Source organism: Leucopleurus acutus (assembly GCF_964270905.1).
Source record: "Leucopleurus acutus genome assembly, chromosome: 11".
In the NCBI taxonomy this organism is placed as follows: domain Eukaryota; kingdom Metazoa; phylum Chordata; class Mammalia; order Artiodactyla; family Delphinidae; genus Leucopleurus; species Leucopleurus acutus.
Window position 1 is genome coordinate 65,657,789 of NC_139152.1, and position 22,440 is coordinate 65,680,228.

At 37.5% G+C, this 22,440-nt stretch overlaps 1 protein-coding gene across 2 annotated transcripts in view; it reads left to right on the forward strand.

The window, feature by feature from the left end:
* The window catches only part of OTOGL (otogelin like), a gene marked incomplete at both ends in the record, with an annotated part of 153,818 nt that overhangs the window by 86,558 nt on the left and 44,820 nt on the right, over nucleotides 1-22,440 (forward strand). For both annotated transcript variants that reach the window (XM_082849594.1, XM_082849595.1), the window contains 6 exons: nucleotides 2,413-2,580; nucleotides 4,333-4,611; nucleotides 6,599-6,716; nucleotides 10,960-11,039; nucleotides 11,348-11,416; nucleotides 21,342-21,409. In XM_082849594.1, coding sequence (XP_082705720.1) covers nucleotides 2,413-2,580; nucleotides 4,333-4,611; nucleotides 6,599-6,716; nucleotides 10,960-11,039; nucleotides 11,348-11,416; nucleotides 21,342-21,409 — 782 coding nt within the window. The remainder of the gene's footprint in view (nucleotides 1-2,412; nucleotides 2,581-4,332; nucleotides 4,612-6,598; nucleotides 6,717-10,959; nucleotides 11,040-11,347; nucleotides 11,417-21,341; nucleotides 21,410-22,440) is intronic.

Consider the following 22,440-nt stretch of genomic DNA (forward strand, 5'->3'; position numbering starts at 1 on the left):
AGTCTTCTTTGGACATTCATAGCTGGCATTTTTCTCTGGACAGTATGTTATTAAAATACTTAAATTATTCAAAGCAAATGCAGAGATAAATGATTGTGATTCTGTAGGAGGAAAAAAATTTTTAAAGTAGGAAAATTCAGAGGTTACTACTGAGATAAGTTCAATAATCCTTCACACAATGACTGTTTCTAGTATCTTCATTTTTATGGCATTTGCTAAAAATATAAAGGTTCTATTGCTGTAGGGAGTTAAGACTTCAAGATCCTGCTAAAAATTGTTGTGCAAGTTTTAAGTTCAGAGTGATTTTATTAGATCAGATATTCTTAATACTGTGCTTAAATAATAACTACAGGAAATGATTGCTTTTAGTAGACAGTGAAATTATAATTCTCCCTGCAGAAAATTAATGATAAAGTCAGTGACTTTTGTCCCTCAATTGCTAGTGAAAATGCAGGAAAACAATTCAGACACAAGATATCCATCGACTGGGAATCAACTCAGGAGCTTTCGATTTTTATACAAATGGATTTCTCAGATGACAGTTGTCTCTTCAGGTTGCTGTAGGAAGGTACTTGTGCAGTAGGGGAGAGAATATTTTGTTTCGTGGTCTATCTCCTTTCTCCTGTTCTTCTCTTGGACATCTGTGAGGGTGCTTGAAGCCCACAAGCTGTAGTTGCATATGTCGTCTTCATTTTGAATTGAATCTCATGATTTACATGTTTATATATCTATTTGTACATTATTTACATAGTCACACAAATCTAAATTGGTGTATATTTTCATCTTGGAAGTTTATGTTGCTCTTGTCTTCCCTAGAAAATGAGCTAGTAGGTGGTGGAGACTAATGATATAGTTTTCTTGGGTGTTGTAGACTTTGGCTCGTAGAGAAACTGTGCAGGGTATATATTTGTAACAGTGGTGAGGAGTCCATTGCTGCCAGGCTCATAGCGAAATTCTTCCTGCATCTGCTCAGTTCCATCTTGGTGTGGGGGGCAGAGGTTTTCAGAGCTCCATGTGCACTCAGGGTGTGTGAGTCCCTCCTAAAGCTCCTTCCCCACGGCTTAGAGGTGTCCCTAGCTGCTCAGTGGTGAAGTGTCTCAGCTGATGACTCAGTGGATGGGACGGCACTTGAAGATTCATCCTATAATCCCTACCTTCTCCTGTTCCTCATGATGGAAATTTTGGTTCTTGCTCTCCTTCCTGTCTGGGAGACTTTGTAACCATCTAATCCAATTATCTTCTCCCCTTCTCTTAGGCTTGGTCTTCATCCTGAAAGGGGAAAAACCCAGGTTGTGGGTTTCTTTGAATTTTTTTCCATCCATCTTAAGAGTAGTCTGGGAAAGGAAAACTGTCCTTGAGATAAAAATTGGAGAAAAGAGGAAAAGTGAAATTTACTGAGAGCAACCAGATTGTTCTTTTCTGAAACCACCTATTGCACCTATATTAGCATTTTACATAACCTACAACGTAAATATCTACATATATCTGTAAAAGTACACAGCTGATAATTATGTAATTTAGATAATTCAGAAGAAACCTCAAAGTTTTATAGTACCTCACTTATTTTAAAACATTAAACGTCATAGAGATTGGGTTGAAGGTAAACATGTTATCATAAAACTTAACGCATCAATTTATTTTTAATATTAGTGAATTTTAAAATTAATTTATATAGTTTTCTTTATAAGATGAAGTTTGTAGGAATACTACTTTGACTGAGTTTCAGGTTTGGTTCTACACTAAGTAGTTTTTTTTACTATAGTATCTATTTTTCACTTTATATGAAACCATTGCAGTGTATGGAAATGACAGCATAAGTAACATGACATTTGGCTTCTCTGTTCAGCATCATCTTATTTTCTTCTTTATAGACATACCTCACTGATGAAATTCAGTAATCCCCCAAATAGTAAAATATTGTATATCATGTCTGTGAATTCTGTGTTAATGTAATGCAACCTATTAAGGAGAGATGATTTTTAGAAGACTATCAAAATACCTTACCATTGATAGAACTAAGCTTAAGTTTATTGAGAGTAGATTAGAGTCTTGGAATATTAGAGTGAAAGGTTACCTAGACAAACATCTTCAAATAGGTGAGAAAATTTGAGGTCTAGAAAGCTTAAGTCAACCTTTTATCCATCACCACTAGGTATACATGTACATATACATATACACATACGCAGTCATGTATATATATATTCTAAACTGCATATTCTAAATATGTATATATTCCAAATCAATATAATATATTCTTTTTGAAAAGAGTTGTTATTTTGTTACTGATGAATGTTTAAATGCTCAATAATTTTCGGAGTATTTTTTGGTATTAGAATTTATTCCATTGAAATGGCAGCTTGAAATGTAAAAATCCTATGCCAACTTATAATTCTCTCATTTGCATTTAACTAGGGCTTGGAGAAGGACCATATATGCTGGCAAGTTATGGGCAGACTGGCCTTATTCTGGGGATCAATATGACCAGTAGAAACATTTTCTCTCTGCCAAGAAGTAGTATTCATGGCAATTTATTTTTTACTTTTATGATCACTCCAGGCCTTTTCAGAGATAAGGCATCATGTAAGTATAATTTCCAACTGAAAGTAAGAATTTAGTTTTCCATTGACCTTTTTTCATTTATTCATGCAGTAAATATTAATTGGGGAATCTAATATGTTTATGGCATTTTTCTAGGTGCTCTAAAGGATTTGAAATAAAATAAGACACTGGTGTATGAACTAGCTCTCTCTTTTGTATATAAAATCATTTCTTTGTTTATCTGTTGGCATATATAGATGCAATTAGAATTGCAATTGTTTGGCTGAGTTTTTGGTCCCAAATAAAGCACAGCTTCAGTTTTCATAGCATTAATCACAGAACTTAATTTGAAATTTTTGAAAAATAGTCTGCTGATAATTAACATGTGAAAGATTTTAATGCCAGATTAAAGTTAAAGAAAAAAAGTTGTGACTTAATATCAAGCAAGTTAAGTTAAGACCATAAATCAAAGTCTAGATAGTCATTGAGACGGTCTGTTTTTCTTATGTGGCCTTGTCTGTCGTGGTACCTGGCACCACACTCACTGGTTTGCCCCTGTACATCTATACTGGTCGTATCCACTTGGCACTTGTTCTGCCTGGTGGTTAGTGTCCCCTTCTGATCCATGATGTTCAGGCTACATTGTTACTATTCTTACCCTGCTTAGAACCATGCATGTTGTGTTCTATAAACTTAGGAAATATTTATTGAATGAATGAATCTGACTTAAGTTTCACTTAATTCAGAGAAATCTCCTGATTTTCCAGTTAAAATAAATTGCTCCATTCTTGTAAAAAGAGCTCCTTTAATTCTTTTTAATCTGTGAAAATACCTATCACAGTCTGAAGTTCTAATTTATATATTAGTTATATATTTTTTCTCTTATAAAAATATCTTTTATTTTTCTTCGCATCTTCCAGTGCTCAGCAGAGGGCTTTGTAAGTTTTAGGACACAATAAATGCCTTTGGAATCGTTTATTGGATTTGAGAGAGCTCTTCATTGTGTGATTTACAAAAATTAATTTTTTTAATAGAAAAATCCTAGTACCTTTAAATTAAGGAATTAAGACCTAAAGAAATTAAGGTTTAAGAAATTAAATCTAAAATCTCAATGAAGAAACTTATGCCATGGGTTTTATAAATATAAGGGAAACTTTTAAAGTGCATAACAAAAAAGCATGGCACTTCTCAAATGCTTTGTAGTTGTTCGTTAGCTTTCTCATCATCTCTGGGGAAATAGACAATAATGTTGAGCAAATAGTCTTTTCTTAATGCAGTAAAATCACTTGCAAGAACATTTGCTCATTAAGAATCCAGTGATATTGAAATGCAGCACCATGTTTAAATTGATCTGTTTCTCTATTCTCGTTTTCTTTTCTATCATCCAATTTAGCCATTTGTAGATTTTGTACATTTGAAAATGTTAAAGCTTGCAAGTACAAATGTGTGTCCAATTAACTGTTCAACTATTTGTATGGAATTGTACATTCTGGGGTCCTAAGTTGAAACTTCTTTTTTTCGCCCAAAGACATGATCAATTATTTAAAAATTGGAACTTATCAAAGACTGATTATTTTTGGAGCTGTCACTTTATGCATTGCATTAAAATACTATTTTTTCCTTTAGAGATCTTATAAATCATTTCTGAAATCTTTGAGATTGGCATTAACTATGTATGACAATTGTGCAGTTCTGTTTTTGTCAGCTTTATAAATGAATTTTATGATGCCAGTGCTGATGATCTGCCTTCTCCAGAGAACCCAGGGAATTGTCAAACACTGCTCTGTTTTACAGCATTGGCACTTGTTTCCTTGGAATCTGCTGAAAGGCCAAACTACTTTCTCTATGTCCATGATGATGACACTCTTATTCTGAAACTGTGGGAGGTGAATTCAGCCTTTCGTCGGAGAGCCACATTTTTTCACCATCAGGACCTCTGGATTCCTGGTTACAGTGCTTTTGAGTTATGCAGCAAGAAAGGCTTTTTCATCATATTGACAGATTCTAGTGCCAAAGCATCAAAATATGATGATTCTGAAGAATTTAAACATTTAAGTAGCTTCAGCATAGAAGGTATGTTTCCTGAGATCTTCAAATACAGATTAAGTAGGTAACTTAAATAATGACAGAATATTTATTAGGTTTTAATTTAAAAATCATTTTTAATTAGTTGCATGACCTTTTATGACCTTAGTAAGTTTCTTAACCTCTCTGCCTCTCAGTTTATGCATCTGTAAAATGGGAGAAATAATAATACCTACTTCATAGAGTTATAGTATCCCATAAGTTAATGTGGTAAATTGTTTAGAATAGCCTTAAATGATGTTATTTTTATGATTGCCTCAATGATTACTTTCAGTGCTGTCCGGGCTTTGGAAACAGAACTTACCCATGTCTCCTTGTTGTTTAGTTTTGTATCTACCTTTTCCTTCATTAGAAGGCAACTTCTCATATAGTTTGATTCTTAATGATAAAGACAATGTGTTTATCTCTGTTCTTTGAATACTACGGAGTCTGGTTCCACTGACCTCTAGAAGATTTTTTGGTTCAGCAGAATCCTGGTCTTATTTCTAGAGATCCTTGCTGTTCTATAGCTATTGAATTTTCTAAATTTCAGAGAGGAATCCTCACTGCCTTATCCAGTGTTTAAAAGTCATGCTTTATTTTCAAAACCTAAGAGCTCGATATCTGCCTTGAGTCTCCCAAACAAATTTTTTTCATTCTAACAGACTCAGATTCTAAGTCAGTCTAAGAGAGCTTATCATTTGCCTTTTTTTGTTGTGGATACATTTCTATAAATCTCTTTGGATTTTAGAAAATTCAAACTAAGCTTCAAATTTTTGCCTATTGAATGGGGCTCCTGGACTCATGAGAAAAAGAGTCACTGACATGGCTATACAACATTCTATAGAATGAGTGTGATATTTTTACTTGAATTTACTTAAAAGTTGAATTTTGCATGCCTTTATTTCCTCTCCAATACACAAATCTGCTGCATTAGAACCAGACCCAGTGGCCTTACCTGAGCTTTGGAGAACTGCAGCCAATGGCATCATCAAAATCTCAGAAACTCATCTTTGTGGGCTTCCCAAACCTAGGATACACTAGGGGTTTATTCTAGTCTTGGAACCAACCCTCTCTCATGCCCCATGATCCTAGTAACCCAGGTCTAATGAGTATTTTAATATTTAGATGCATAGATGCCTTCCAGAAAGCCTTATTTTCCTTCTCATACCTTGGAATTGAATTCCATATCTGAAGTCCAAGAAACATAACCTGCTTCCTGAACTTTCTCCCTTATGGAGCTCTCTCCTTCAGAGATAGTTCTGGACTGCTGCAGAAGGACTGGTCTATGATGTGGGAAGGGGAAAATATTAGCAGAGTGTGCAGGAGAAAGATCTTCAGTCAAGGAAGGTTTTTCTAACTACAAGCATGTATTATTAAAACCTATTCATTCATTTTTGTCATTAGATAATACTTACCGTGTACAAGGCAATGAGCTAAATTCTATGAGAAGAACAAAGATGGAGTGTTTTCCTTACGTCTGATGTCAGGCAATAAATATGTCTTTGGTCTTGTCATTTTTCCAGTTGTTTGAATTTGGCAAGTCACTTGGCTCCTCTTAGCCTCAATTCCTTCATTTATAAAATGGAGGTGATACCCACTCAACAGGATTGTTGCAAGGATAAAATAAAATTATGGCCAAAAATTTATTTTGCAAAAAATAAAATTCCAAACAAGTGTATGCTATTATCATGATACATAGATCAATGAACACCCACTAAACATAAAGAAAGGAAGAAGATTTAGAATTTTCCTTGGCCTCCTGCACCTCTTGCTTTTTTAAATGTTTGGAAGATAAACTAACATTTTGATATTCAACCTGAGTATGAAATGCTTTGATCAGCAAGCAGTTACAATGCTTTTTATTCCCCATAGCCCTGTCTTTTCCACAGCCTTATAATCAAAGAAAGGTCAAACCCTAAAGGTTTACTATCATAAATCATTATTTTTCAAGCTGTCCATTTTTGTACACAATCTAAATTTCATTTTTCCCCAGAAATCCAGGCAGCAGTGCCTTACAGGAGGATGTGTGAATGGAGATATGAACCTTGTGCCACTCCCTGTTTTAAAACGTGTAGTGACCCTGCAGCTCTAGCATGTAAATTTCTTCCACCGTAAGTCATGTTTAACCATTCATGAACAGATTCTAGCATTAGTAGATTCTGCTGTCAGTGATTTTTTTTTCTTAGATTAAAAAAATTCTTAACAATAATTTGTTCTAGATACTCATTCACGAATTTCTTTTGTTTTATTCAAGCTGTAGTTATTGAGGGTCTGCTATATGCCAGCAATTCTTCTAGCTGTTAGGGATACAGTATTGAACAAAGTATTTACCTTTCCGCAGCTTAAACATTTTGTTGCATTGAGGCAGAGAATAAAAAATAAAAATGTAAATATATAATGCAATATATTGTTAGATGGACTTATGTATTCTGGAGAAAAATAAAGGAAGGTAAGGGAGCATAAGGCAGGTGTGTATGTGTTTGCTCATTAATGTAGGGTGGTCAGGGAAGAATAGGCTGACAAGGTGACATCTAGTAAGAGATGTGCAGGAAGTGAGGGAACTAGCCATGTGGCTATCTGGGGAAAGAGCCTTTCAATCTGAGAAACGTGTAAAGGTCCTGAGATGGGAATGTGTTTGGTGTGCTTGAGGATGAGCAAGGAGGCCAGTTAATTGGAGCAAAGTGAACAAAATTGAGAGGTAGGAGAAGAGAGCAGAGAATCGTAGTGGTGGGTGAATCATATAGGGCCTTGTAGCCTGTTGTGAGGACTCTTTTTTTTTTTTTTTTTTTTTTTTTTGCGGTACGCGGGCCTCTCACTGTTGTGGCCTCTCCCGTCGCGGAGCACAGGCTCCGGACGCGCAGGCTCAGCGGCCATGGCTCACGGGCCCAGCCGCTCAGCGGCATGTAGGGCATGTAGGATCTTCCCAGACCAGGGCATGAACTCGTGTCCCCTGAATCGGCAGACAGACTCTCACCACTGCACCACCAGGGAAGCCCTGAGGACTCTTTTTCTCTGAGTAACGTCCTGGTGTATTTTGGGCAGAGGAGTGACAGGATCTTTTAAAATGTTTACACTGGCTATTACACTGACTTTTGGTGAGGGGAAGAACAGGGGCAGAGCTGGGCAGTAATACAGACCTGAAGGGGATTTGACTAGGTTGGTAGCTCTGGAGTTTATGTGGGAAGTGAACAGATTCTGGATATATTTTGAACTTAGGGCCATAAGGGATGCTGATAGAGTCAAGGTCAGTTATGAGAGAAAGAGGAGTTAAGGACTCCAGTTCAGGTCTCAGCATTTTGTAGGTTTCAGAATCATATGAAATCGCCATTTTTGTGGTCAAAACTGGTCAAATATCAACTCGAATGATTTCAATTTAACGGAAGGGCTGAGTTGCCATTTACTAAGATAAGGAAGATGTTAGGAGGAGCAGTCTGGAGGAAAAGCCAGGAATTTGGTTCTGAGGATTTTAAATTTCAAACTGAAAATTGTTCGTTGGATTTGGTGATCTGGAGAATAGGAAGAGGCAAAATGGAGATAAGCAATGTAACAGCTTTTTTTTTTTTTTTTTAAGGAGTTTTGTTGTAAAGGAGAACAGAGAAATGCAACAGTAGTAGGAGGGAATATTTTTAAAAGAATCATTTTCTATTAGTCAATTATAAGCTTCTGCTCTACAACAAACACTGGCACTAGAAAAGGTTCTGACATATGAGTAAATGAGATGTAGCCCTTATTTCAAGGAGCTCACAGTCTTTAGGAAGAAGACAGGAACAATAGCAAATAATTGACAATACAGGGGAAAGAGGGCTAGAGGAATAACCACCACAACAACTAGCACATTGAAGTATTTACAGCATGACACATGCTGTGCTAAGTGCTGTACAATTGGTAATCTCATTATTCCCATTTTCAGAAGAGAAAACAAACTGAGGCACAGAGAAGTTAAGCAACTTGCCTCAGACCACACAGTTTGCAGGCAGCAGAGCCAGAGTTTAAACAACTACATCCTGTTGTACGTAACAGGTGCTATGGGAACAGAGAGAAGGAAATGATATTTCTGTTTATTTTCTTAAAAATAAAAACAACCAGTTCTTTCTGAAAAGAAGTCTTCACCATTCACTTGGACCTCCCACATTCACAAACCTATTTCCTGTCTCTTCTGGGAGCCATCAGGAGGAGGGGAAATAACAGGGGCCCCATAGGAAGGAGAGCACGTGGGGGAGGAAGGAAGAAAAAGAGAGGGGCAAGGCCAGCCCTGGCACTGGGGAGGAAATGGAGCTATATTTTGGAGTGGCATTTGGCTAGTTTATTTCTTGTGGCATACCCAGTCTCCAGGGTGGTTGAACCCAGATCCTCAGTGCTTCCATTGTTTGGTCTGTAGCTCCCCCGAAGTTTCTTTTTTGGTATAGTTAGAATGCAGAGAAGAGACTCGGCATGAAACTTCACCCCTGCCAAACTGTTTCTCATCTCTGTCTTCACCACTACTTCTTTCTACTTCTTCCGGTTCCCTGGGCTGAGGCACCTCATTATGGCTCCCCCTGGTACTTGCCGTCCTGAGGGGAGACTCAAGTACTGAGTTGGCGTGTCAACATAGCCCTGCACGCCTCCTTCAAGTCCCCAGCAGAACCACCCTGCTTGTTCTAGATGATTTCAGTTTCTGGCACATAGCAAGTGTTGAAAATAAAAATATCTAGTGGAAATGAGAACTTTTATGAGAAAAGATGCCAACTAGCATACCACAGAGCCCATATGTAAGCAGAGCTATCCCTATTACATAATATACCTATTATAAGAACTGTTCTACATCTGAGGCATATTTTTCAGTCAGAAGTTGACTAGATTACCAGTTGTATGACAAAATAAAGAGGACCCTGCTGTGTGCAACCATGATGACATTTTAAAGGAACAAGTTACTGGGTTTTGGAAGATGATTTTAAAACGATAGCTGTGGTTTTGACTTGCATAAAGCAACTGCAGAATAATTGAGTTGCATAAAAAATGATGTTTATTTAATGTGAGGATAATCAACCGGCCCTAGTATTTTCAGTAATCTAGTAACTTTTTTCTTTTTTGCTTGACAGAGTTTAGAGTAGGATAGGAATATCATATACTAGTTAAAATTTTATTATTTAAGTTCACTTTATGAAATAAATAATTGGTCTTATAAGCTGAACTGTTAATGTTTTTTAAAAAAATTTGTGAAGGAAGTATCGAAGAGATGGCCAAAGGGTCTCTGTTAAAAAGAGAAATTAGCTTTTCTTGGTTTTGGATTTCCTTCCATGAAAGAGTGCCCTCTGGTGGCAACACATGCCCCTAGTGTCAAGTGAATTGGAAAGGGGCTGTATTTTTGGTCCAAATCTTTTACTTTATAGATAAGGCAAATGGAAATGTTTTAAAATATTAAAAATAGTATCATAGCCTGTTGGTGTATTTGAGAGGCAGATAAGCAAGACTTTTTTAAACTATATGTACAGTAATTCTCTCTAGTAGGTATGAATCTAATAATTGGTTGTACATGAAGGATATATTTCTTTTGCATCAGAATAAATTGGACTCTGAGCCCCAACTGGACGAGAAGGAAGACTTTACCTCAGTCATTATCTTGGCTTCATTCCCTTAGAGGATAAGCATTCAGGATGGTCCTGCCTGTTTTTGGTCCCCGATTCCCAAGCCCATGCTTCTTGAAATGTGGGCCTCCTGATTTCATGTGCCACAAACAAGACCAGACGTGTGGGGGCTTGAAATTCAGTCTCCTTAGGCTCATATACAATCACCTCCTCCCAGAGCACGGCCACTGTTTTGGGCACAGGCCCTGAGGCTCTTGAGAACTGCAGCCTCTGCCATCCCCCTTCCCTGTTCTCAGACAAGAGCAACCATGTCCCACCTCCATCTCTGCCACCCAGAGATTTCTAACTACTTTTCAATGACTTCAGGGCTTAATAATAAGCAGGGGAGCCCCTGAACATTCTCTTTTTGTTCTACCAACATCCTTATGGATATTCAAAGAGTGTGTCTCTCTGCTTATATGTTGGGGAGTATAGGAAAGTAACGATACGATGAACATAGAGTAAAATCACAATTATAGAACATGGCCTTAGTGTGTCCCAAACGTAAGTGTATGTTTTGAAAATTCTGTGTTCAGATTCTGCCTCAATCATGAATACTTCTTTATCATCCACTAGCTTGTGATTTCGTACAATGAGGTATGATGGAATAACAGCAAGCAGAGCACTGCTTAGTGCTTGACAAGGAGAATAGAAGAATTTTAGGAAAACTGTATCTTAGTTTCCTCTATTAAATGTAATATATTTTCATATTAAAATATTTTTCTTACTTTAATTTTTTTTTCATCTAAAGGGTTGAAGGATGCTTGCCCTACTGCCCTAAAACTATGATCCTTGATGAAGTCACTCTCAAATGTGTTTACCCAGAAGACTGTAAGTGTGAACCTTACTTCACTTATTCTGAAAAGTAAAATACTTGAATATTTTTTATATGATGGCAAGTGACTATAAACAGAAGTTTTAGACAGACAATAAACCTTCATGAGATTCTTATTCATTGTCCTTTTCAAAGTTTTTGGATTCTGAATTACTTTCTAAACCATGTAAGTCTTTGCTCTCACATTCCTTCTGCAAGCTCTCTCCCAAAATATTTTCCTTAAAGCTAAACATCCTCATATGAACTATGTGGGCTTCACTTTAAGCAAAACAGATTAAAGAAGAGTATCTTTGCTTCTTTGTAGGCATACCTCTGATTCCCACAGAACCAGCATTAATTTCTCCAGGTAAGCCATCTCTACCCATGTTTACAGGTATCGTTACAACTTTAGACACTAAACTTAGCATCATGTAATTTAAATCTTGGCACTCCTAAACAGCTACTGGTGTTAGTACTATCCCATCCATGAGAGAACCCAGCAGTCACTTTGGTCTCACTAAGTAGCTGTTCACTGGATCAACAAGCCACATTTTCAGAATGGCTTCTACATTTGGTCCACCTCTGTCCCATTTCAGTTAGTATAGATAATAAGAACTTCTCTCACGTTTTTGCCTAGAATTTAGCTTTTGCTAAATCCTGATTAAATTTTCACAGTGACTAAGTTGACGCTGAAGAGACTTTAAGGTAAATGAAGTCATCCTTTAAGCACTTTTATTCTCATTCCTGTGTTCTCTCACAGCCTCTGGAGGAGGCATTCTGGGCTCAAACCCTCACTTCGCTCGCTCACTGTGAAACTTGCCTCAGGAAAGGATTGAATAAATCCACTCACAGTGAGGCTTGACAAACCTAATGTATTATATCTCCTGGGGTTATAATTTAGAAAAATTCAGATATTTATTCTTTAAATATGTTTGACAAGCTTTCATTGAGTGTCAACACTGCCAGGTACTGTCCTGACACTGGGGGTGGGGAGGGGGGAGGAAGGGAGAATGGTGAACAAGTCACAGCTCCAACCCTAAAACAGCGAATAGTCCATAGGCTGTTGTGATATTACGGTAGGAGTAAGTCCAAGCGGTAAGCAGGAGGGGTCTTATTCTGGACGTGTGGTCTCAGTTCGCTAACAGAAGGTCAGAGGTGGATAGCTAGAAGGAGGAAGTGTGTGCACGTGCAAAGGCCTGCAGCCGAGCGGGAACCCATCACACAGAGGGGCTTCAAGCAGGTCATCGCACCTTGAGAGTGTGGTGTGGGGGAATTGTGCCAAGAGATGGTCTGGAAGAGATGTTTAGAGGCCAGATCACAAACGGCCCATGAGGAAAGTTGTTGGGTTTGTGTTTTTTTCTGAAGGCCATGGCGAATCACTGGAGGATTTTAATAAGTCCTGTGACATCTTCCAAATAATAGTCTTGCTACAATCATCGCTATTACTACTATTCTTTTTTTTTAATTATGATATTTATTATTTTATTTTTATTTTTTTCACACACACACACTGTATTTTATTTTTACAAGAGATAAATAAACTGACACCAAGCATTGTAAATGCATGACCACAACAAAAGCAACAATGATTGCAATTACCAAACACGAAACACACTCATACTATGTCATAATATTGACATTCAGTCCAGTAATCCTCCACTGTAACAGCTCCTTTACTTTGCAGTGAAAATTGATTTGTATAGTTTTTGTCTCTGAGTCCTTGTGGGATTTTTTTTTTTATTCAAACAGAAAGTCACAAAGATTATAATCATCCTCACCAGTTCACTCAGTCCCATGTAATTAATTTTTTTTTCATCTTGATCTTTTGTTAGCACTTTTATGAATTCATCAGTTTTCCATTAGAGTTCTGAAAATGCTTATTCATTCAGTTCAGCAGTATAGTCAGTTACCAGAAACCTGTACTTGTCAGAGTCTTTTCCATGAATTCCTTGAAGATGAAACCCTTTTATAGGAACATTTTTGCAAAAGCATCAGAGTACACCCAGAACTGTCTGTAAATGACAAAAGACTTAAAAATTACCACGGTTAAAGATTTGATGAAAGTTCATAATAATGCAATTGACAAGGAAATTTAGTTATTTCTGAGATATACATTTTAAAGTAATAACTAGAATTATGACATAACATTATACCAGAACATATAAGGTTTTTAGAAATTTCATGTAATGTCTGAATCATTTATATTAACATATTTCCATACAAATAACCCAACGAAAGTTTAGTATTAGTTGTTTTTCTTTTTGTTTGTTTGTTTTTTTATACAGCAGGTTCTTATTAGTCATCAATCTTTTTTTTTTGTGGCACACGGGCCTCTCACTGTTGTGGCCTCTCCCGTTGTGGAGCACAGGCTCCGGACGCGCAGGCTCAGCAGCCATGGCTCACGGGCCCAGCCGCTCCGTGGCATGTGGGATCTTCCCGGACCGGGGCATGAACCCGTGTCCCCTGCATCGGCGGGCGGACTCTCAACCACTGCGCCACCAGGGAAGCCCTGCATGTGTCTTTTTGAATTATGGTTTTCGCTGGGTATATGCCCAGTAGTGGGATTGCTGGATCATATGGTAATTCTATTTTTAGTTTTTTCAGGAACCTCCGTACTGTTCTCCATAGTGGCTGTATCAGTTTACATTCCCACCAACAGTGCAAGAGGGTTCCCTTTTCTCCACACCATCTCCAGCATTTGTTGTTTGTAGATTTTCTGATGATGCCCATTTTAACTGGTGTGAGATGATACCTCATTGTAGTTTTGATTTGAATTTCTCTAATAATTAGTGATGTTGAGCAGCTTTTCATGTGCTTCTTGGCCATCTGTATGTCTTCTTTGGAGAAATGTCTATTTAGATCTTCTGCCCATTTTTTGATTGGGTTGTTTGTTTCTTTAATATTGAGCTGCATGAGCTGTTTATATATTTTGGAGATTACTTCTTTGTCCATTGATTCATTGCAAATATTTTCTCCCATTCTGAGGGTTGTCTTTTCATCTTGTTTATGGTTTCCTTTGCTGTGCCAAAGCTTTAAAGTTTCATTAGGTCCCATTTGTTTATTTTTATTTCCATTACTCTAGGAGGTGGGTCAAAAAAGATCTTGCTGTGATTTATTTCAGTGTTCTTCCTTTGTGTTCCTCTAAGTGTTTTATTGTGTCTGGTCTTACACTTAGGTCTCAAATCCATTTTGAGTTTATTTCTGTGTATGGTGTTAGGGAGTGTTCTAATTTCATTCCTTTTTTAAAAAAAAAAATTTATTTATTTTATTTATTTTTGGCTGCGTTGGGTCTTCGTTGGTGTGTGCGGGCCTTCTCTAGTTGTGGAGAGTGTGGGCTACTCTTAGTTGCAGTGTGCATGCTTATTGTGGTGGCTTCTCTTGTTGTGGATCACGGGCTCCAGGCTCACGGGCTTCAGTAGTTGTGGCACATGGGCTCAGCAGTCGTGGCACACGGGCCCAGATGCTCCATGGCATGTGGGATCTTCCTGGACCAGGGCTCAAACCTGTGTCTCCTGCACCAGCAGGCAGATTCTTAACCACTGCGCCACCAGGGAAGCCACTCTAATGTCATTCTTTTACATGTAGTTGTCCAGTGTTCCCAACACCACTTATTGAAGAGACTGTCTTTTCTCCATTGTATATCCTTGCCTCCTTTGTCATAGATTAGTTGACCATAGGTGCGTGGGTTTATCTCTGGGATTTCTATCTTGTTCCATTGATCTATGTTTCTGTTTTTGTGACAGTACCATATTGGCTTGATTACTGTAGCTTTGTAGTAGAGTTTGAAGTCAGGGAGTCTGATTCCTCCAGCTCTGTTTATTTCCCTCAAGATTGCTTTGGCTATTTGGGGTCTTTTGTGTCTCCATACAAATTTTAAGCTGATTTGTTCTAGTTCTGTAAAAAATGCCATTGGTAATTTGATAGGGATTGCATTGAATCTGTAGATTGCTTTGGGTACTATAGTCATTTTCACAATATTGGTTCTTCCAATCCAAGAACATGGTATATCTCTCCATCTGTTGGTATCATCTTTAATATCTTTCATCAGTGTCTTATAGTTTTCTGCATACAGGTCTTTTGTCTCCCTAGGTAGATTTATTCCTAGGTATTTTATTCTTTTTGTTGCAGTGGTAAATGGGAGTGTTTCCATAATTTCTCTTTCAGATTTTTCATCATTAGTGTATAGGAATGCAAGAGATTTCTGTGCATTAATTTTGTATCCTGCAACTTTACCAAATTCATTGATTAGCTCTAGTAGTTTTCTGGTGGCATTTTTAGGATTCTCTATGTATAGTATCATGTCATCTGCAAACAGTGACAGTTTTACTTCTTCTTTTCCAATTTGTATTCCTTTTATTTCTTTTTGTCTCTGATTGCCATGGCTAGGACTTCCAAAACTATGTTGAATAATAGTGGTGAGAGTGGACATCCTTGTCTCGTTCCTGATCTTAGAGGAAATGCTTTCAGGTTTTCACCATTGAGAATGATGTTTGCTGTGGGTTTGTCGTAAATGGCCTTTATTATGTTGAGGTAGGTTCCCTCTATGCCCACTTTCTGGAGAGTTTTTATCATAAATGGGTATTGAATTTTGTCAAAAGCTTTTTCTGCATCTACTGAGATGATCATATGGTTTTTTTTTTTGCGGTACACGGGCCTCTCACTGTTGTGGCCTCTCCCGTTGCGGAGCACAGGCTTCGGACGCACAGGCTCAGCGGCCATGGCTCACGGGCCTAGCCGCTCAGCAGCATGTGGAATCTTCCCAGATTGGGGCACGAACCCATGTCCCCTGCAACGGCAGTGGACTCTCAACCACTGCGCCACCAGGGAAGCCCGATCACATGGTTTTTATTCTTCAATTTGTTAAAATAGTGCATCGCATTGATTGATTTGTGTATATTGAAGAATCCTTGCATCCCTGGGATAAATCCCACTTGATCGTGGTGTATGATCCTTTTAATGTGTTGTTGGATTCTGTTTGCTAGTATTTTGTTGAGGATTTTTGCATCTATATTCATCAGTGATATTGGTCTGTAATTTTCTTTTTTTGTAGTATCTTTGTCTGGTTTTGGTATCAGGGTGATGGTGGCCTCATAGAATGAGTTTGGGGGTGTTCCTTCCTCTGCAATTTTTTGGAAGAGTTTGAGAAGAACAGGTGTTAGCTCTTCTCTAAATGTTTGATAGAATTCACCTGTGAAGCCATTTGGTCCTGGACTTTTGTTTGTTGGAAGATTTTTAATCACAGTTTCAATTTCATTACTTGTGATTGGGCTGTTCATAGTTTCTATTTCTTCGTGATTCAGTCTGGGAAGGTATACCTTTCTAAGAATTTGTCCATTTCTTCCAGGTTGTCCATTTTATTGGCATAGAGTTGCTTGTAGTTGTCTCTTAGGATGCTTTGTATTTCTGCGGTGTCTGTTTTAACTTCTCCTTTTTCGTTTCTAATTTTATTGATTTGAGTCCTCTCCCTGTTTTTCTTGATGAGTCTGGCTAATGGTTTATCAATTTTGTTTACCTTCTCAAAGAACCAGCTTTTAGTTTTATTGATCTTTGCTCTTGTTTTCTTTGTTTTATTTCATTTATTTCTGGTCTGATCTTTATGATTTCTTTCCTTCTGCTAACTTTGGGTTTTTTTGTTCTTCTTTCTCTAGTTCCTTTAGGTGTAAGGTTAGATTGTTTACTTGAGATTTTTCTTGTTTCTTGAGGTAGGCTTTTATAGCTATAAACTTCCCTCTTAGAACTGCTTTTGTTGCATCCCATAGGTTTTGGATCGTCGTGTTTTCATTGTCATTTGTCTCTAGGTATTTTTTGATTTCCTCTTTGATTTCTTCAATGATCTCTTGGTTATTTAGTAACGTATTGTTTAGCCTCCACGTGTTTTTGTTTTTTACGTTTTTTTCCCTGTAATTCATTTCTAATCTCATAGCGTTGTGGTCAGAAAAGATGCTTGATATGATTTCAATTTTCTTAAATTTACTGAGGCTTGATTTGTGACCCAAGATGTGATCTATCCTGGAGGATGTTCCATGCACACTTGAGAAGAAAGTGTAATCTGCTGTTTTTGGATGGAATGTCCTATAAATATGAATTAAATCTATCTGACCTATTGTGTCATTTAAAGCTTGTGTTTCTTTGTTAATTTTGTCTGGATGATCTGTCCATTGGTGTAAGTGAGGTGTTAAATTCCCCCACTAGTATTGTGTTACTGTCGATTTCCTCTTTTATAGCTGTTAGCAGTTGCCTTATGTATTGAGGTGCTCCTATGTTGGGTATATATATATTTATAATTGTTATATCTTCTTCTTGGATTGATCCCTTGATCATTTTGTAGTGTCCTTCCTTATCTCTTGTAACATTCTTTATTTTAAAGTCTATTTTATCTGATATGAGTATAACTACTCCAGCTTTCTTTTGATTTCCATTTGCATGGCATATCTTTTTCCATCCCCTCACTTTCAGTCTGTATGTGTCCCTAGGTCTGAAGTGGGTCTCTTGTAGACAGCATATATATATGGATCTTGTTTTTGTATCCATTCAGCAAGACTGTGTCTTTTAGTTGGAGCATTTAATCCATCCACATTTAAGGTAACTATCAATATGTATGTTCCTAATACCATTTTCTTAATTTTGGGGGGGGGTTGTTTTGTAGGTCCTTTTCTTCTCTTGTGTTTCCCACTTAGAGAAATTCCTTTAGCATTTGTTGTAGAGCTGGTTTGGTGGTGCTGAATTCTCTTAGCTTTTGCTTGTCTGTAAAGCTTTTGATTTCTCCATCGAATCTGAATGAGATCCTTTCCGGGTAGAGTATATCATGCCACTGTATATCATGCCAGGCTGCAGGATTGTAGTTCTTGCTTCTGCTATCTGCCCTCTTGTGGATGAGGCTATCTAAGAGGCTTGATGGGAGGGACTGGTGGTGGGTAGAGCTGACTGTTGCTGTGGTGGGCAGAGCTCAGTAAAACTTTAATCCGCTTGTCTGCTGATGGGTGGGGCTGGGTTCCCTCCCTGTTGGTTGTATGGCCTGAGGCAACCCAACACTGGAACCTACCTGGGCTCTTTGTTGGGGCTAATGGGGGACTCTGGGAGGGCTCATGCCAAGGAGTACTTCCCAGAACTTCTGCTGCCAGTGTCCTTGTCCCCACATTGAACCAGAGCCACCCCCCGCCTCTGCAGGAGACCTTCCAACACTAGGAGGTAGGTGTGGTTCAGTCACCCCAGGGTCACAGCTCCTTCCCCTGGGTCCCGATGCGCACACTACTTTGTGTGTGCCTTCCAGGAGTGGAGTCTCTGTTTTTCCCAGTCCTGTCGAAGTCCTGCAATCAATTCCCACTAGGTTTCAAAGTCTGATTCTCTAGGAATTCCTCCTCCCATTGCTGGACCCCCAGATTGGGAAGCCTGACATGGGGCTCAGAACCTTCACTCCAGTGGGTGGACTTCTGTGGTATAAGTGTTCTCCAGTCTGTGAGTCTCCCACCCAGCAGTTATGGGATTTGATTTTACTGTGATTGCACCCCGCCTACCGTCTCATTGTGGCTTCTCCTTTGTCTTTGGATGTGGGGTATCTTTTTTGGTGAGTTCCAGTGTCTTCCTGTCGATGATTGTCCAGCAGTTAGTTGTGATTCTGGTGTTCTCGCAAGAGGGAGTGAGAGCACGTCCTTCTACTCTGCCGTCTGGTTCCTCCCCAACTCATTACTCCTATTCTTAATAGCTACCATTTACTGAGTACTTACTATGTGTCAGGCATTGGAGTACGAACTTTGCATGTATTTAATCTTTATGAGAAAGCTAAGAGAGAGGTCTTATTATTAGCACTGTAGAGATGAGGAATTACTCTACTGCTGTAAAATTTTAGACATCAGTGAATTTAGTATAGTTTAAAGCATATTTTGAGAGGGGCTGGTAGTACTTTCCCTGTGTTGTATAATCTACGGAGTGAATAAGTTTAGAATAACACTGCATGTACTAAACCTGGGACATACACTGTTAATTCCTCTAAGTACTGCTGTCTACTTTGCATTCTGTAATATCCCCCCAAATCAATAGTCATTGTATATTTTAAACATCTAAAACAATTTAAAGTACCATGGTCACTATATTGGGGAGATAGATTTTACTCCATGACCCTCAGAAGTAAGAAAACTACCCTGTAAAATTATTTTTATTTGTAGATGATATGATCCTGTATACAGATTATTCTAAAGTATCCACTAAAACCTGTTAGCACTAATTAATGGGCAAATAATAATACATCAACAAGCTTACAGAAAAAAAAGACCAGTGACTAAAATCATTGTGTTTCTATGTACTAGCAATGAACAATCTAAAAATGAAATGAAGAAAGCAATTCTATTTACAGTAGCATAAAATATGTAGGAATACATTTGGCAAAAGAAGTATATGACTTGTACAATGAAAACTACAAAATGTTATTGAAGGAATTAGGAAGATCAAAATAAATGGAAAGCCATCTCATGTTCCTGGGAGACTTAATATTGCTAAAATGACAATGCTCCCAAATTTTATTTACAGATTTAATGCAATACCTATCAAAATCCCAGTTACTTCTTTGCAGAAATTGACAAAGTGACCCTACATTCATATGGAAATGCAGGGAACCTAGAATAGCCAAAATAATCTTGAAAAAGGACAAAGTTGTAGGACTCATACTTTGCAATTTAAAACTTACTATAAAGCTATGGTTATTACGACAAGCTTGATTATTATAATTCTACCCCAAGACAGTGCTTATAACCCATTGATGATTTTAGAAAACAATGGACTAATTTATTGCTGAGACCACTCAGACCCCCAGTTACCAGAATTTTTCATGACTCTGTGCTTGCTCTGGGCTGGAACTTTGTCTCCTATTACTTTGCTCAAACATTTATGATGATGGAAATGAAGATATTTAAGTCTGTAAAAATTTCATATTCTCTAGAAGATACAACATCTAATATACCATGAACACTGTTTATAGGACCAAGCAATGGGAATTTTTATTCTACTTCATTTATTTTGTAAGTTAGGAGCCATAAAATAAGTACAAAATTAAGGTTATTTATGGAATTTATTTAACAAAAAAATAAAAGTTTTGTCTAATGTCATTGTGGTAGGCTGAATAATGGCCCTCCAAAGATGTCCATGTCTTAATGCCCAGAATTTATAAATATGGGACCTTACATGCTAACGGGACTTTGCAGATGCGATAAAGTTAACAATTTTGAGATGGGGAAGTTATCCTGGATTATCCATGTGAGCCCAATGTAATCATAAGGGTCCTTATAAAAGAGAAGGAGGAGGGTCAGAGTCAGAGAAGGTGTCACATGTCAGATGTCAGAATCAGCAGGGAAGGAGAAGGGGAGGGAGGGAGAGAAAGAGAGAGAGAAAGAAATTGAGATTTGAAGATATTATTCTGTGGCTTTGAAGTTGGAAGAAGGGACCATGAGTCAAAGTATTCAGGCAATCCATAGTTGGAAAAGGCAAGGAAACAGATTCTTCCGTAGGGGCTCCAGAAGGAGTACAGCCCTTGCTGATATCTTGATTTTAGGACTTCGGACTTCCAGAACCACAAGATAATAATTTGGTGATGTTTCAAAACACTAAATTTGTAATAATTTGTTTACAGCAGTTATAGGAAACTAATATAGTCATTTTTAGATGGTATCAACAATGGACACTGCAGTTACAGCTAGACAAAATTTCAGCCATTCATTTTCACTCTTCTACAGTCCTTCAGATTTTGAATATTTTAGAGATACCTTTAGTACTAACAAAAAGCTTTGGAAGAACTCTTACAAATGTGTTTACCAGTTGTGTTTTCCCTTTCCATGGGTAACTCCTTCGCCACACCCAACTGGGGTCTCCAACGATCCACAGCAGCAACTATTCTGCTCGCAAGGAAAACATTTTAGAGATTCACCAGGGAAATGAATCAACTTCACTACGCATTTTAGAAATGCAACAAAATTTGTAACTCCTGAGCAATCTTTAGTGATACTATTGATATTTCTACCTGTTCAAAGAATTGTGTTGACACCAACAAGGCACTGAAGATGTTTCTAGGATGGTGCTTAAAAGCCAGTGCTCTGGAATCAAAATTGCCAAGTTCGAATTCTGCCTCTGACACTTACCAGCTTACCTCTCTACAACCTTAGTCTCCTTATCTGTAAAATGACAATAATATTATTATCTACTTCACAGGGTTCTTGTTAGAATTAAATGAAATAATCTATATAAAATTTCTTAGCATGGTCTCTATCACAAATGAATTTTATATATGATCAATACCACTCCACTAATGCAGGGGACCTCTTCATTTCCTTCAGAAATGATTACTCCATCAGACTTCACTGCGATTGACAAGCTAACACCTACGCCAGGTTTGGAATGTGAGGTATGACTGAGTAATCTCTTCAGCTATTTGTCATTTCCTTATTGTGTCTACTCATGTTTCTGTATCACTATCCAGATGCTATTAAACTTCTTTTGATATGCTCTCTAGTCTTTCTTTGCTAAATTAAATAAGCATTACATTTTAACAATTTTATTTCCTTAACTGTCAGATATTTCTTAGTAATTAGACTCTGGTCACACTAAGAAAAACAAATAAAATGCAAATGAAGTCTTAAGGATGATTCCTTAATAGTAGTAATTGTGTGATAGGTGTAATAATAATTATGTGTGATAACTTAATACTTTTATTTATTGATTTATTAATTGGATAATTTATTAACTTAATAATAATTATGTTTCTTTAATAGTTCTTTAATGATAATAATTCTTTATAATAATAAAGAGCATATTGTGGGCTTCTCTTCGGGCATTCAAAAATATTTATTAAGCAGCTGCTATATGCCGGGCACTGTGCAAGATGACAAATATATACTAGTAAGCAAAAAAAGATAAGGTCATTGAATCCCAGAGCTAGTAATTGTCTTGGCTGAAACTTGAGAAATTATCTCCTTACTCCAAATATGCTACTTGTTCTGATAAACCAATGATTTATTCAACCAATTTTTATTTAGCACTATTTCTGGCTAGGAACTATTCAGGTACCATAAGTAAAGCAATATAAAAGCAGGCAAAAATTCCTGCTTTTATGGAGTTTACATTTTATTGGATTCTGAAACAGCCAATAAGCAAAATAAATTACCAAGCTATGTAAAGCACTAGAGATTGCTGCTCAGGAGAAAAATAAAACTATTTTCAATGAAATGATCCTCACTGAACCTCACTGAGAAAGTGACTGTTACTTTAGAGCAGAAAATCTGAAGAAGTGAAAGAGTGAACCACGCAAAGAACCAGGGCAACAGCATTCCAGGCAGAGGGGCCAGCCAAGTGCAAGGCCCTGAGCTGAGAATGTACCGAACATCTTAAAACAATAAAAGAATAGCAAGGAGTAAAATAGTATGGAGTAAAATAGTA